The 15,542-nt window shown below is 42.9% G+C and overlaps 1 protein-coding gene across 1 annotated transcript; it reads right to left on the bottom strand.

Annotated features, from left to right (window-relative positions):
- Window positions 1–1,175: 1,175 nt before the first annotated feature.
- On the bottom strand, window positions 1,176–2,246 carry LOC101120366 (phosphoglycerate mutase 1-like). Its single transcript, XM_042237927.2, is given in 2 exon segments — window positions 1,176–1,793; window positions 1,796–2,246. Coding segments are annotated over 2 exon segments (762 nt in total). The 3' UTR covers window positions 1,176–1,482.
- Between the last annotated feature and the right edge of the window lie 13,296 nt (window positions 2,247–15,542).

The raw sequence follows: 15,542 nt of genomic DNA, 5'->3' as shown, positions 1-15,542 counted from the left end.
GAAATGTATTTTCTCACAGGCCTGGAAGGTAAAAGTCCAAAAGGAATGTATTGGTCTGACAATGTTCCTTCCAAAGCCCCCCTGGGGGGAGGATTCTTCCTTGGTAGCCCCAGGTGTTCCTCTTTCTCTGAGGTTTCTACCTTTTCCAAATACTGAAGGAAAACTGATTTTAAAAATATTTCCATGACAAAACTTTGGAGGAAATTCAGCTTTTTTTCTTTTTAAATATTTCTCTGCCAAAGACGTTTGATAACTTTGGTTGTCTTTTGCATACCTTGATCATTGCAAACATACACCGTTCATCGTAGTTTTTTTCAGTTATATCTAGAATTTTGATCAAGTTATTAAATTTGGTACTTACCTATGACCAAACATAGTCTTGCATTTCTGCAGCATAAGAGAAACACACGATGCATAATATAATTGTATCAAATGCAGAAAAGCAGGCTCTAAAGCTGCTCATGACACTGGTAGAAGTAAGCTGTAACGACACAGAGAAAACTGGTCAGGAGCAGCAGAAGCAGATTCTGATGAAGCAATCAGTCAAGCAATCAGCTAGAGAACATTCCAGCTGAATTTTTTTTTTAATTGCACATCACTCCTTTATTTTATACTGATCTGGAAAAAAAGATATTTTTAGTACAGTTATGCTCAAATGAGTACTGGGCCAAGCAACTGGAACCTGATTCAGAAGTCAGGTACAGTGAGAGACACACTTGGACATGATCAAGAGGCATTCTGCTGCCGCAAAACAGTTAAGGCAGGGGAGGGATTCTAAAACACACAGCAAGATGAACTCCTACACCTTAGAAGTCAAGGAGCTTATCCCATGATGGTGTAAGGAATGACTTATTTGCTGATGACCACATGTGGGAATATTTCAACCACCACTGAAAACCCCAGAAGGGTTGTTTTTTTTTTTAATATATAATTTTTTTTTAAGTAAATGCAACACAAAAACATTCAGAATTGATCCAGCCTTTTAGAGTCAGGGAGGAATATTTGATTGAGTCACCATGCAGGTTACATTCATCTTCCACGGGAATGACTAGAGCCCCGAGTCACCTAACAACAGTGCCCGGCTGGCCTCTGGGGACACGAATAGGCTCTTACTTCTCCTCATTGGTCACGCCTCAGCATGGTTTTCTCCCTGTTCCCTACTCAAGCAACTCCTTAGTAATAAACCACTACCAACCCCCCCAGTGATGACCTCTCAGCACTTCTGGATAAGTCTTCCCTCGGCTTGGACTGAGGACCATGCCCCAGACGTGCCATTCTGACTAGACTGTATGAAGGCAGTGGGTGCAAGAGAGAAAATGGCTAATGTGGAATTGGGAGCCACTGGTCCCCACCTGCAGCTACAACTTACAATGCCTACAGATGCCATCAGTGGGACATGTGCCAGGGAGAGGTGCAGAGGAATAGGGTGGGCCAGGGCAGAGGAGGAGGGTAATCCTTGGGAAAGTAATCTGCTGCTTGCCCTCACTTCTTGGCCTTGCCCTGGGCAGACACAGCCTCCATGGCTTTACGCACGGTCTCCTCATCCCCCAGGAACTGCATGGGCTTGATGGGCTTCAAGTTCTTGTCCAATTCATAGCCCATGGGAATGCCAGTCGGCAGGTTCAGCTCCATGATAGCCTCTTCAGAGAGACCCTCCAGATGCTTGACGATGCCCCGAAGGCTGTTGCCATGGGCTGCAATTAGTACCCATTTCCCCTCCTCGATCTGGGGGACAATTTCTTCATTCCAAAAGGGCAGGGCTCTGGCAGTTGTGTCCTTCAGACTCTCACAGGTGGGAGCTGGTCTTCAGTGAGGTCTGCCTACCTGTGATCCTTACTGATGTTGCTGTAGAAGGGATGGTCGGGCTCCATGGGAGGTGGCGGGACATCATAGGAGCGCCTCCAGACCTTTACCTGGGCCTCTCCATGCTTGGCCGCAGTTTCTGCCTTATTGAGGCCAGTCAGACCCCCATAGTGTCGCTCATTAAGGCGCCAAGTCCTCACCACTGGCAGCCACATTTGGTCAATGGCACCCAGCGCTGTCCAGAGGGTCCGGATTGCTCTCTTCTGCACTGAGGTGAAGCAGATGTCACACTCATAGCCAGCATCTCTCAGCGCCTGCCCGCCTTGCTTCACCTCCTCGCGCCCGGCTGGGCTCAGGTCCGTGTCGTACCAGCCGCTGAAACGGTTCTCCAGGTTCCATGCGCTCTCACTGTGCCAGATCAGCACCATCTTGTAGGCAGCCATGGCTGTGGTTCGGGATGCTGCGCAGACTCCCGGCTGAAATTTTTAATCTGATTTTCTGGAATTTTACTGCACTTGCTTGCAGGACTCTGAGTTAAATTCGTCTAGTACCCAATTTGGATAATTTTTTCTCCAGAAAATATATTTATTTATTCAACAAATAATTATACACTGCCTACAACATGCTAAACATTGTGTTAAGGATAAACTCAGACTTCAACTCGAGAATCTTATAATCAAATGGGGGACACAAAATGATACAACTTCATGTGATAAAATTCAATAAATGATGAGCTTAAGTCTAGAATCTGTCAATGTCATTCTCCTTCAGTAATGCCACTTCAGTACTTAAAACCTTCCATAGTCCTGGCGTCCTTCCAGACAGCACGGAGGGCCTTGCGTGAGCTGTGAAGAGAGGCTGTGCCCCTTTGCAAAGATGCTGCATGCATTTTTGTATAGGTGAGGATAGTTACACTTTAAAGAGGATTTTTAAAAAACTAATAATGGGAAGAAGGATGTGTTTTGATGCTGGTTAACCAAAGGAAAGGATGTTGGTGGTAACATTAATTTTTGGTTGTCCAGTCGGGAACCCCTTTCCTATCTTAAGGGCTCTCCTCATTGTTCTAGTCTTTATGAGAGATGCTTATCAAACTTCTATGAAAGTCAGAGGGAGGTCCTTCCTCTCTTCAATCTCTAAGAGCCAGCATCAGGCCGCAGCCAGTGAAATGCTCCTCTTAGGGACTGTAAACCTTGAGCAAGTAACTTAAAGATGAACGAAAGACTAGGATTCATTCCTAGAGGAGAGAGCTGTGATGGTACGCAAGGGGAGCAATGGGAACCTGGAGTGCTAGATACCTAATGCCAGTTAACAACGTGGCTGGATACTCCTCGCTAAAAGGAGTACTTCTATTGTACTACCGTGCTTTCTGTTTCTGGGTCTCTGGGACTCCCTCAGATCCTGTTTATTTTCTAAGCCTATTCCTTCATCTCCTGTAGATGCTATAGGCCTGGCACCTTCTCAATATTTCTCATTTTTCCTTGGATAGCCAGACTCAGTTCACAGTGGCAGACAAAGTTGAGAAAGTGTATTGTGAGAAAAAGAACAGTGTATATGCAGTTTCAGAAGCATGGGGAAGCAGGAGTTCTGGAAAACTCCTGGCATCTGATGAGGCTGAAATGTGAAACGCTGAAGGGGAGTTGGATTACGTGTGACCAGAGAAGTGGATGAGAGATGGATTATGAAGAATCTAGTTTCTGTGCTGTGGAGTTTTAAATTTTATCTTTATGTATATGTAGAGCTATGCTGCTGGGAATATCAGCTAGGACTCTTCCTTAGTAAAGATCAGTAAAGCTGGGCAGATGAAGAGAGCCCCCTTCTCTAGGGAGGAAGGAGAACAGTGATTCACCCTTATGAACCAGGATCACCTAAAGAAAGATATTTATATTCCAAAAAAGGCTAATTGAACATTTGAATTAAATACACAAGATCATTACTTTTGAGGGATCCTATTTCTAGCATGAGAGTCTGTGGAGGAACTTCAAGAACCAACTTCCCACTGAAATTCGTGAATGTTACTAAAAATAAACCCAGTCACATAAAAATCTCTGGAAATAGTCCTCGGGACATATAGCAAATGAAGAAACATTTATTCAAAAAAATCTACTAAAACTCAGTACAAACTGTAGGAGTCTGCGGTATCTGAACTGAGGTCTGCACCCTCTTGTCTCCTCTCAGCATGGCAAGGCCACTCCAAATCTTTCCCGTCATCCCCTAGTCAGAGTTTTATCTAGTGCTACCTTCCCTGGAGGGACAGGTCATTTAATTAGCATGTCTAATCCTGCTCCCAGCCACCTGTTGCCCAGGTGTGTGCAACCTAGAGAAGGGGGCTCTCTTCATATGCCCAACCCCCACTTATAGGATGGGGGGATACCTTGGATGTAGTATCAGTATCCTGGGCTCTGATCACCCCTGCCCTGGATTATGGGGTAAGGGTTCCATAACATAAGAGGCAAACAGAGGAGGCCTGAGGCTGCTGCCCCTCTTCACCAAGCCCTCAACTCTTAAAGTGGAGGTGTCACTCAGAGAGAAGCACCCAGTGTCCTTGACCCCCAGCACATTCTAGCACCCGAGCCCTGGCTCAGAGAATTTGTCCAGGGGAGAAGGAGGCTATAGAACAGAAGGCTTTAATCTCCCCAAAAGAGGTGACTTCATTTGCAACAGAGTATGTAGAAATCTAGGTCTACGGGTATTCTCTAAAATTGTAGAAGTGTTAAGGGAAACACTGAGTGAAACCACCCACCCACACTGGCTAGAGAAGGTAGTAGCCACTTGCATGAGTTAGAACAACAGGAGGTCCTGGTAAGGAACGTGGAACTAACAAGCCCACCACCAACCGGAAGAATTTGAGAAAGGTCAAAAAGAGAGAGGAGACACCAGTCCAGATGCCCTACCAACCTCCCAGAATCCTCCTGGTTGGAATATCTTGGCTGAGTGATGTGTGCACCACCAGAAAGGACCCTGAGTCAGAATGATTGGCCAGAGACCATCTGGAAACTAACTGCATTACCACGAGACCCAAGACTGTGAGCCACATGGCACAGCGGTCCTCTTGGGTTCCCTTACCCTCCTGCTCTCCACCTGGGTGTCCCTTTCCAGTAAAGTCTCTTGCTAACTTCTGTGTGTATCCTTGGACAATTCATTTCTGAATGTTAGACAAGAGACCACTCTCAGGCCCTAGAAAGGGACCCCTTTCCTGCAACAGAAGTTGTAGTGAAAGGCAACTGGAAGGGATTGATAAGATGCATATAGGAGATCTAAGCTTTAACTGTAGACCAGCTAGTTTGCCAGAGAACTGGGGAAACAAACAGCTAGGAAGAGCCTTCCTGGGTTCAGAACAAATCTCTCCCTCAAGCTTTGCTCAGATGCTATCTTCTCATGAGATGAATTTGGATCAGCTTATTTAAATACACAATCTCTCCGTGATATTGGGAAAGATTGAGGGCAGAAGAAGAGGGCATCAGAGGGTGAGATGGTTAGATGCAATACCAGTGCAATGCATATGAACTTGGGCAAACTTTGGGAGATGGTGAGGGACTCCAGGGAGGCCTGTCGTGCTGTAGTCCATGGAATTGCAAAGAATCGGACACAACTGGGCAACTAAACAACAATATCACTTAAACACACAGCCTCCCAAGGGCAGCCCTGCAAGTGTTTCCCCCACTCCCACGGCTATTCTCACCTTCTCACATGTTACTATTTCCTTATCTGCCATGTTTAATTTCTTTACCCTCCTATTACAATATAAGTGTCACAGGGGCAATAAATCTTTGTCCGTTTGTTCACTGAGGCATCCTACATACCCAGAACATGTTTGATGCTCAAGATGTTTTTTAAACTGAATTACTGGAATTTAGGAACATTATGAGTACATAAGGTATATTATAGTACCTCAGTATAATAGAATATTATGCTGCCATTTGAGTAATTTTTCCAAGGCATTTTCCTGACTTGATAAGTAATTATAATTGATTTCCTTTTGTGGAATTGAGCCAAACTGATTTGGAAAATTTCTGGACTAGCATCCTAGGGGCAGAGGAGTCTTGGTGTTTCTGTGAAGAATGATGTCATGTGTTTCTAGAGAAGGAAATAGAACTACACTGGATGAGATGAAAAGAAAAGTTTATTTTTGCTTCTTGAGGTTGGGGGAAGAATGATAAGTGGAGCCAGAAAGTGGCTGGAACTCAGAAATTACAGCCATCATCCTCTCCCACCATCCTTCTGGTAAAAAGAAAAAAGCAAAAACAAAAACCTTTTTGGTGAGTTTTTGTGAAAACCAGTCAAGTGAAGTGAAAGTCGCTCAGTTGTGTCCGACTGTTTGTGACCCCATGGACTATATATAGTCCACGGAATTTTCCAGGCCAGAATACTGGAGGTAGCCTTTCCCTTCTCCAGGGGATCTTCTCAACCTAAAGATCAAACCCAGGTCTCCCACATTTTAAATTTATTCACACCTGTTTCCTTGGATGTGGTGAAGAAAAATGGAAACCGTCTGTGCAAATATGAAGCTGAACTACAAGAATGTCAGTTGCCGATTAGAAATGGGCAATTGCTGTCTGCCTCTGACAAGGATTAAATCACAAACTGCTTCAATCCCTAACCTTCAACACCACCTGCAAGGAGTTCAGGGTGAGGTTCAGGAATGAGGCACTCTGTGCTCTGAGAAAAGCTAGCCAAACAGGTCTTCAGATACTTAGATATTTTCAGAAGATTTTGAGTCCAATTCTTGCATCTCCTCATATCTAGAAAAATACTAAAATCCTTCACGGTGATGTCTGCTCCTTGTGACCAGCAGTAACCTTTATGAAACTAGCAGCAACCTTCTGCAAAAAAGGCTTGATTGCAAGTACTCTTCCTCCACCAAAATCATATATACACTGACCTTCCCTCCTGCCTGTTTTGAGCAGTTTCTCAGAGCTGTCTGGCTATCTGAAATGCTGTCTCCTGGGCTATAATCTTCATTTTGTCTCCCAATAAAGCCTACATTGGGGCTGTCCAGGTGGCGCTAGTGGTAAAGAACCCTCTTGCCAATGCAGGAGACATAAGAGACCTGGGTTCGATCCCTGGGTCAGGAAGACCCCCTAGGGGAAGCATGGCAACCCACTACAATATTCTCGCCTGGAGAATCCCGTGGACAGAGGAGCCTGGTGGGCTATGGTCTATAGGGCCACAAAGAGTTGGACATAACTGAAGCAACTTAGCACAGCACAAAGCTTAACTTTCAACTCTCATATTGGGCTTTTTTTCCCCCCAGCTGACAGTTTCAGGGATTTGCAAAATCACAAGGGCGTTCATAGCCTTCGAGGCCAGCTCTATTTCTATCTCTGGGGCAAAAGTAACGCCATATCACATCTAGGTCATCATGGGTACATGCTGTGTGTAACTGTCCTTTATGTTTGCATGCTTGCCTTGCTAAGTCACTCAGTTGTGTCCAGTTCTTTGCGAGCCTATGGACTGTAGCCCTCCAGGCTTCTCTCTCCATGGGATTCTCCAGGCAAGAATATTGGAGTGGGTTGCCATGCCCTCCTCCAGAGGATCTTCCTGACCCAGGGATTGAATATGCATCCCTTGTGTCTCCTGCATTGGTAGGCAGGTTCTTTACCACTATTGCCACTTGGGAAGCCCCATCCTTCATGCTTATTTACTCTTTTAAACCTCACAACCATCCTTTGAAATAAGTAACCTTATAGGTCACATTTTTTTTTTTTCAGATAAGGAGAGTGAAGCACAGAGTAATTTGCCCAAGTTCATGCAGCCAACTGACAACCCACCTCCAGAGCTGTGATCCCAGTCACAGTGGGGGAGGTTCTACAGAGGAAAGTGACTATCCTTTGGTGGATGCACTTTAATCGTATCTGATTTGTATTCCAATGTTATTCTCTAGACCTGAGTTTGCTGAAGGCAATTCTCTTTTCAAACATCATTTTGTCTTATCCCCTTCCCACTACTTTGACTCCTAGGTCAGAGTTCTATTTGGTTATATATACCCCTCTGGGCCCCCCGGTGGCTCAGTGGTAAAGAATCTGCTTGTCAATGCAGGAAATGCGGGTTTGATCCCTGGATCGGGAAGATCCCCTGGAGAAGAAAACGGCAACTCATGACAGTATTCTTGCCCGGGAAATCCCATGGACAGAGGAGCCTGTAGGGTACAGTCCATGGGGTTGCAAAAATGTCAGACACGACTTAGCAACTAAACAACAACAACATTTTTCCCATCAGAACCCTCACATCTGACACCTTATAAAACTAATTTCCTTACACTGCGCCCTCCTCAACACCCATATACCCTGTACACAAAAAGATGCACTAGAAGGCATCCTTATAAAAAATGGGTTTTTTTCCTATACAAACATTTGGAAAAGTATTTTTTCCTCCTAGAAAAATTTACTCAAAAGCAATAATTTCTTCTCAGTTTGTTCCAAGCATCTTTATATCTTTGGTATTATTGCTCCAAATGTTTCAACATACCTTATATCATGTGGGTTTCTTCTGTACACTGACGGTCATGGATCCTGAGATGAGGAACTGGGGGTAGAAGCGTGGATCTGTAAACACTCATTCCTGATGATGGACCCCCAAACACTTTTCCTAACGCCAGTGGCATTCCTGAGCTCTAAAGTATCACTGAATTCTCTGAAGAAGGTGGTTTTAACTATGTATTTCAGCTTTGTGTTGACCACTGGTAGACTCTAAGAAATGGATTCACCCTTTCTCCATTAGAGAGAAGAAATTACTTTTTTAAGTCTTTGTTCATTAATGAAACCTTTGAACTGGTGATGGGGCTTAGGGATCTCACAAAGACTATGAGAGACAAGGAGGATTTACTTTACTAGTTTTGACTGCCATTTATTTGAGAAAATCCGCCCCCTCACCCCATCACGCTGTAGAAAAAAAATATTTCGTCAATCACAAATAGTTTCAGAAAGCATTTGATCTGAAGAATTAGAGGTTGACTTCCATACATTCTGTCGTAAGGATTGTTGCTGCTGGCATATCAGGAATATTGTTGTTGTTTTTTTAATGGTTTGTCTTATACCTGATCTGCATCTGCTCACAGCAGTTACAAAAATGACTTATTTGAAGGGGGCTGGGGACTTTGCTGTCCAGGAAAATGAGACCCTGTCATGAAAGCAGAAGCAGAACCCTTGGCTTGATTAAAAAAAAAAAAAAGAAAACCTGACACTTTTGCTGGGTCACTGCAAAATTTCCTTACACTTTCCAGATCTTGGTTTCCTCATTTGTTAAATGGGAATCAATAACATTCTCTCATGGGTTTGGTTTTTCCATCATATAAAACATCATATAAAAGACCTGAAGCACCTTTTGGAACATGCCTGATAGGCGACAGAAAATTGAATAATTGAATAATTACTATTTGTGACTAATTTCTTCTGTAAGCTTCTCTTCTACATCATGGACTTAGGCATCCTTCTGGATGTCTTATATTGGGTGATTCACTTTCACTGTATTCTATCCATGTAAAGCATTTCTCCTTATGACATAGGGCCCTTTCCAGAAAGTTCTGGTGCTGGTAAATGGCCTTCACTTGAGGACCAGCCCTAAAGGAGAGTCTCTGAGGGAATGCCTCTCATCCAGGGCACTGGTAACCAGACCCTTCCAAGGGTAAAACTGCTATAGTATCATGTTTCAGGAGGCTTTCTTGGTGGTGCTAATGGTAAAGAATCTGCCTGCCAGTGCAGGAGGCATCAGTTCAGTCGCTTAGTCGTGTCTGACTCTTTGCAACCTCATGGACTGCAGTATGCCAAGCTTCCCAGTCCATCACCAACTCCCAGAGCTTGCTCAAACTCATGTCCATCAAGTCAGTGATGCCATCCAATCGTCTCATCCTCTGTCATCCCCTTCTCCTCCTGCCTTCAATCTTTCCCAGCTTCAGGGTCTTTATCAATGAGTCAGTTCTTCGTATCAGGTGGCCAAAGTATTGGAGTTTCAGCTTCAGCACCTGTCCTTCCAATGAATATTCAGGACTGATTTCCTTTAGAATTGACTGCTTTGATCTCCTTGCAGTCCAAGGAACTCTCAAGAGTCTTCCCCAACACCACAGTTTAAAAGCATCAATTCTTTGGCGTTCAGCTTTCTTTATAGTCCAACTCTCACATCCATACATGACTACTGGAAAAACCATAGCTTTGACTAAATGGACCTTTGATGGAAAAGTAATGTCTCTGCTTTTTAATATGCTATCTAACACTAGGTTGGTCACAGCTTTTCTGCCAAGGAGCAAGAGTCTTTTAACTTCATGGCCACAGTCACCATCTGCAGTGATTTTAGAGCCCAAGAAAACAAAGTCTATCACTGTTTCCATTGTTTCCCCATCTATTTGCCATGAAGTGAGGGGTCCAGATGCCATGATCTTCATTTTTTGAATGTTGAGTTTTAAGCCAGCTTTTTCATTCTCCTCTTTCACTTTCATCAAGAGACTCTTTAGTTCCTCTTCTCTTTCTGCCATAAGGGTGGTGTCATTTGCATATCTGATGATGTACCTGATGACTTATCTCTTGCATATTGTAGGAGGCATAAGAGATGCGTGTTCAATCCCTGGGTCAGGAAGATCCCCTGGAGAAGGGAAATGCAACCCACTCCAGTGTTCTTGCCTGGAGAATCCCATGGACAGAGGAGCCTGGTGGGCTGCAGGGGTTGCAAAGAGTTGGACATGACTGAAGAGATTTCGCATGCACGCAGCATGATTCAGTCCTTTTCACAAAGCATAGGGACTGTGTTATATTCAAATCTCCTCTCCCAAAGCCTTGTTTTTGGTTGAGGAGTGCAAAGGGAATTGGTCAGTGTTATATTCAAATCTCCTCTCCCAAAGCCTTGTTTTTGGTTGAGGAGTGCAAAGGGAATTGGTCAGAGGCTAATAAAACCCCTTCTCCTCTAAGGAGAAGTTTGGCCTCGGTTTAGCTCTGATACACTAGGAATATTAGTTGTGTTATTATGCCGCATCACTTATGAATAAAAGGATCCTTGACCATTTTCTGGATTATTTCTGGATTGGATGCAGCTCTGAGCCTAAATTAACTTGTGGGAGATCACAGCTTCGGGCTTCCCTGAATACAGTGTCTTGTAATTAATTTTGCATGTCTCTGGCAGGTACCTTGGCAACTATGCTTATGGAATTATTACAATATCCTTCCTTACTCAAAACATCCATTTTAGAAACCTGTTTTAATTTCTTCTCCACCCTATGTTTCTTCTTTTCTCTTTCCTTATGTAGTCTCTCTATAAATCTCTAAAAATCATTAAGCTCAGGCCTTTGGATTTTCACTCTGCAAAGAAGAGCCTTAGAGTTTCCCAAACAGCCACTCTCTTTATTATTCTTCAAACATACCCTTCAATATTGTTTATACATACACATGCCATTCTCTTAAAGGATTTACCAAACATACGACAAACATAAAAATGATTTCCCTAAGCATACACTCCCCAGCCCAGCCCAAATCCCACCCTCCACTTTGCTAAGGCTGTTTCCACAGTAAAATTTGCTGTTTAGAGTCAGATACTGGGTCTTTAGTCATTGCTTGATCTCATGAGTAATTCACGATACATTAGAATAAAAAGATGAATTGAAATTAAAAATACCATGGTTTACTCACAAGTGGCTATGACCATACTATGCACCCTAGTGTAAACAATACAGGGATATAGTCAGTGTTTTTTTTTATATCTTCTTCTCTGAGAAACAAGGAAGCACAGAGAACACCCAGTGCATAGTGAAACAGGGTTAGAATTATTTACACAGCCTGTGAGAAGAGAGAGTCATCATCGTTACTCAAGTAAAGTCTATCCCAGATGCATACAAGCTGAGTGACTGAAAGGTCGTGGGAATGTCCACCTTACCCTGGTATTTCTGAAGCAGTGATGAAAGACTTACATGTCAGGGAGGAACCAAGGTGGATAAGGCGGCCACAGTGGGGTATTTAATGAAACTGGGAGTATTTGTCTTTGTTTTATAATTTCTTTGGAGATAATTAATTTTAATCTAGTTGGTTCTAGCTAAGCAAAGAGCAGAGACCTATTTGTTTGGTTCAGGCAGACATACAACCAAAAGGAGATGTCTGCTTCTGGGGACGTTGCAGGCTCTTCCTTGACACCGATCTCCTTCCTGTGGTTGGTTCTCTGAGGCCACCTTCAGCACATACTTGGTACTTTTGGACTTGCCTCCTTTCTTTCATCCTTTCTTGTTTGGGACTTGGACTTGGGTTTCCCTTTGCTCTGCCCCACATCCATACCCTGTGCTGACTTTTGTAACTACAAGCTGGACAAGAGCCCTAGAAAAAAAACCATGCGGAGGGATGCTCTCTAATGACCCCTGGTTTTCTATAACTCTCATGTGAAGTGTGATGTGCTGGGACATATTCTCCAGCTTGCATAGAGCCATCCTGTCAGGTGGGGAAGGAGGCAGATGGGGAAGGTCAGTCTTGTTCTAGCCAGGCCTTCAACTGATTGGACGAGGCCCACCCACACATGGAGGGCAATCTGCCTTACTCAAAGTTCACTTATTTAATTGTTAATCTCATCCAAAAGACATCCTCAAGGACATACCCAAAACAATGAGACCAAATATCTGGGCACCCTGTGGCCCAGATAAGTTGACACATTAAATTATCGCAGAAAGTCAAGTGGTGATAGCACTCCTCTCCCTTAAAGGTTACCTTGACCTTGAGGTAACACATAATCATGCATTTATTGGTGACTTCTGCCTCTATCTCCCATATGGATGATGCCAATTTGGATTGGGGTCAGATGGACTTGCCCACTAATGCCTCACTCTTCAGTTTTTGCTCCTTTCTGGGTTATAAATCTACTGACTGACTCTGATTTCAGTGAAGGACCCAGGAGAGTTTAGTAAAAGAAACTAAATAGAAAATCGTAAGCCCTCATCCTCTCTTGAGGTGATGGATGTTACTGGTAGGTCAGGGGGCGGCCAGTGACAGGTTTATAGCTTCTCCACATTGCAATTACTGCCTTCCTGGCCAGATAAGGGAATAAGGAACAAGCAATCCAGACCTAAAACACCATGGCAAGGCAGGGTGTGGTAGAGAAAACACACCTCCCCCCCTTACCCTCCCCTATATGAGACTGCTGCGCTAAGGTACATTTCCTTTCTGGAGGTGGGCCAAGTAGCTACCAACCAGCTGAAAGAAGTCATTGACTTGATATGTTGGGAATTTTCCTAGCACACACTTCCGTCTTGCTGCCTTCGATCAAAATGTGTTTCAAGCCCCCACAAATATTAGTGGATAACAGAAAAGGTAATAACCTTTCATTAACCTATTAAAAAACCTAAAGCATTCTAAGGCTGAGGACAGGTGAGCTGGAGGACACCAACGCAGAATATGACCTCCTTGATCGGACTATATGGGGAACATAGTGAGATCATAAGGTTATTGAGTGATCACACGCCACAGAGCCCCACTGTCTACAGGCCCTTCTGGTTTGGAGCCCATTGCTGGACCACCTCATCTATGATCTATAAGCTTGTTTCAAATTGCTTACAAACAAAGGCAGAAAATGGACCTTCTCGTTGCTGATGAAACTTGTAAGTAATCTCAGAGTATATTTTCTAGAACCCTGGGTAGGTTGTGATGATGGTGAACTATTCAGAAATGGTTTGTGGATTCATAATTTGCTCCCAATTAGCTCTAGCCTGATTGGCACCACTCCACAACACTTTCTGCAGCTTTCCTTCTTTAGGGGAGTGCATTGCAGATATGGTCAGTGTCTCTTCCTTTTTCTATTAGGCAGATACAACACATCATTTATTTACCCAAGTAGCACTTAGTTCTTACCCCTAATGCTCTGGCCTCCATTCTTAAAGGATATCTTCTCACTTTTAATTAAGATATGGTCTAGATCTTCTCAATTTTAATTAAGATATGGTCTAGAAATTATAGAGAATAAATGGGCTCCTTTTATGTAGAGAAATATAGAGAAAAAATAATACTAATTATTTTTGAGATAAGGCACTTAATATTGCAGCTTGTGGTTTTCTACTACTTTCCTTGAGGGGCGCATCTTGCATCAACCCACTGATGTCACTCTTTGTTATGTAGCTAATAACTTCCTGTCAAAAACCAAGAGCTACTGCTCAGATTTTATGCTTTCATCAGAGTCTCTAAATGAGACTGAGTAAATGCCTTTTGAGGTAGGTTTCCCACTCCTATTATTCTCACCTTTTCTGAGAAGCGCCCACTACCATAAATGCCCAGGGTTACCCAGGTTTGAGCTCCTGGTTACCATCTTTGGTCTTCACACAAATACCTGTCAATCTAGCTATAGCTGCTTGGACAAGGTGTGAACATGTGAATTTAATTGAGTCAGTCACAATTTCCTTCCCAGAAAACGGTACAGGCATGCCTTGGAGATACTGCAGGTTTTTTATAGACCACTGCAATAAACTAAATCACATGAATTTTTGACTTCCAATGCAAAGTTATGTGTATGCTATATTGTAGTCTATTGTGTGAAATAGCGTTGTCTAAAAAATGTACACACTTTAATTAAAAAGTACTTTTAGATGACATACAGATGGCCAAGAGGCTTGTGAGAAGATGCTCAACATCACTAATCATTAGAGATGCAAGTCAAAACTACAGTGAGATACCACCTCACGCCAGTTAGAATGGCCATCAAAATGTCTACAAACAATAAATGCTGGAGAGGGTGTGGAGTAAAGGGAACCCTTCTACACTGTTAGTGGGAATGTAAGTTGGTACAGCCACTATGGAGAACAGTATGGAGGTTCCTTAAGAAACTAAAAATAGAGCTACCATATGATTCAGCAATCCCACTCCCGGGCATATACCCAGAGAAAAGCATGGTTTGATAGCATACATGCACCCCAGTGTTCATTGCAGATGTGTTTACAATAGCCAAGACATGGAAGTAGCCTAAATATCCGTTGACAGACGAATGGATAAGGAAATGTTACATATATACAATAGAATATTACTCAGCCATTAAAAAAAAACTTAAATGATGCCATTTGTAGCAACATAGAAGACCTAGGGATTATCAGACTAAGGAAACTAAGTCAGACAAGGACAAATATCATATGATATTGCCTATATGTGGAATCTAAAAAAATGATACAAATGAACTTATTTACAAAACAAACCCACAGACTTACAGAAAAAACTCATGGCTACCATGAGGTAAGGGGCAGAGGATAGATAGATTGGGAGTTTGGGACTGAGAGGTACACACTGTTATATCTATTCAATAAAGATATAGTTACATCTTTGTTGTTATATCTAATAAAGCAAAACAATCAACAAAGATCACTGTATAGCACAGGGAACTCTGCTCAATACTCTGTAATAACCTAAACAGGAAAAGAGTTTGAAAATAATAGATACATGTATATGTATAACTAAAGCTAAAGACAAAGGAGAAGAGGAAAGATATACCCATCTGAATGCAGAGTTCCCAAGAATAGCAAGAAGAGATAAGAAAGCATTCCTCAGTGATCAATGCAAAGAAATAGAGGAAAATAATAGAATGGGAAGGATAAGATATCTCTTTAAGAAAATTAGAGATATCAAAGGAACATTTCATGCAAAGATGGGCTCAATAAAGGACAGAAATGGTATGGACCTAACAGAAGCAAAAGATATTAAGAGGTGGCAAGAATACACAGAAGAACTGTACAAAAAAGATCTTTATGACCCAGATAATCGTGATGCTGTGATCATTCACCTGGAGCCAGACATCCTGGAATGTGA

The sequence above is a fragment of the Ovis aries genome, chromosome 21, assembly GCF_016772045.2.
Source record: "Ovis aries strain OAR_USU_Benz2616 breed Rambouillet chromosome 21, ARS-UI_Ramb_v3.0, whole genome shotgun sequence".
NCBI lineage: Eukaryota > Metazoa > Chordata > Mammalia > Artiodactyla > Bovidae > Ovis > Ovis aries.
The sequence above is the reverse complement of the archived record's forward strand: the minus strand, read 5'-3'. Positions and strand labels throughout refer to the sequence as shown.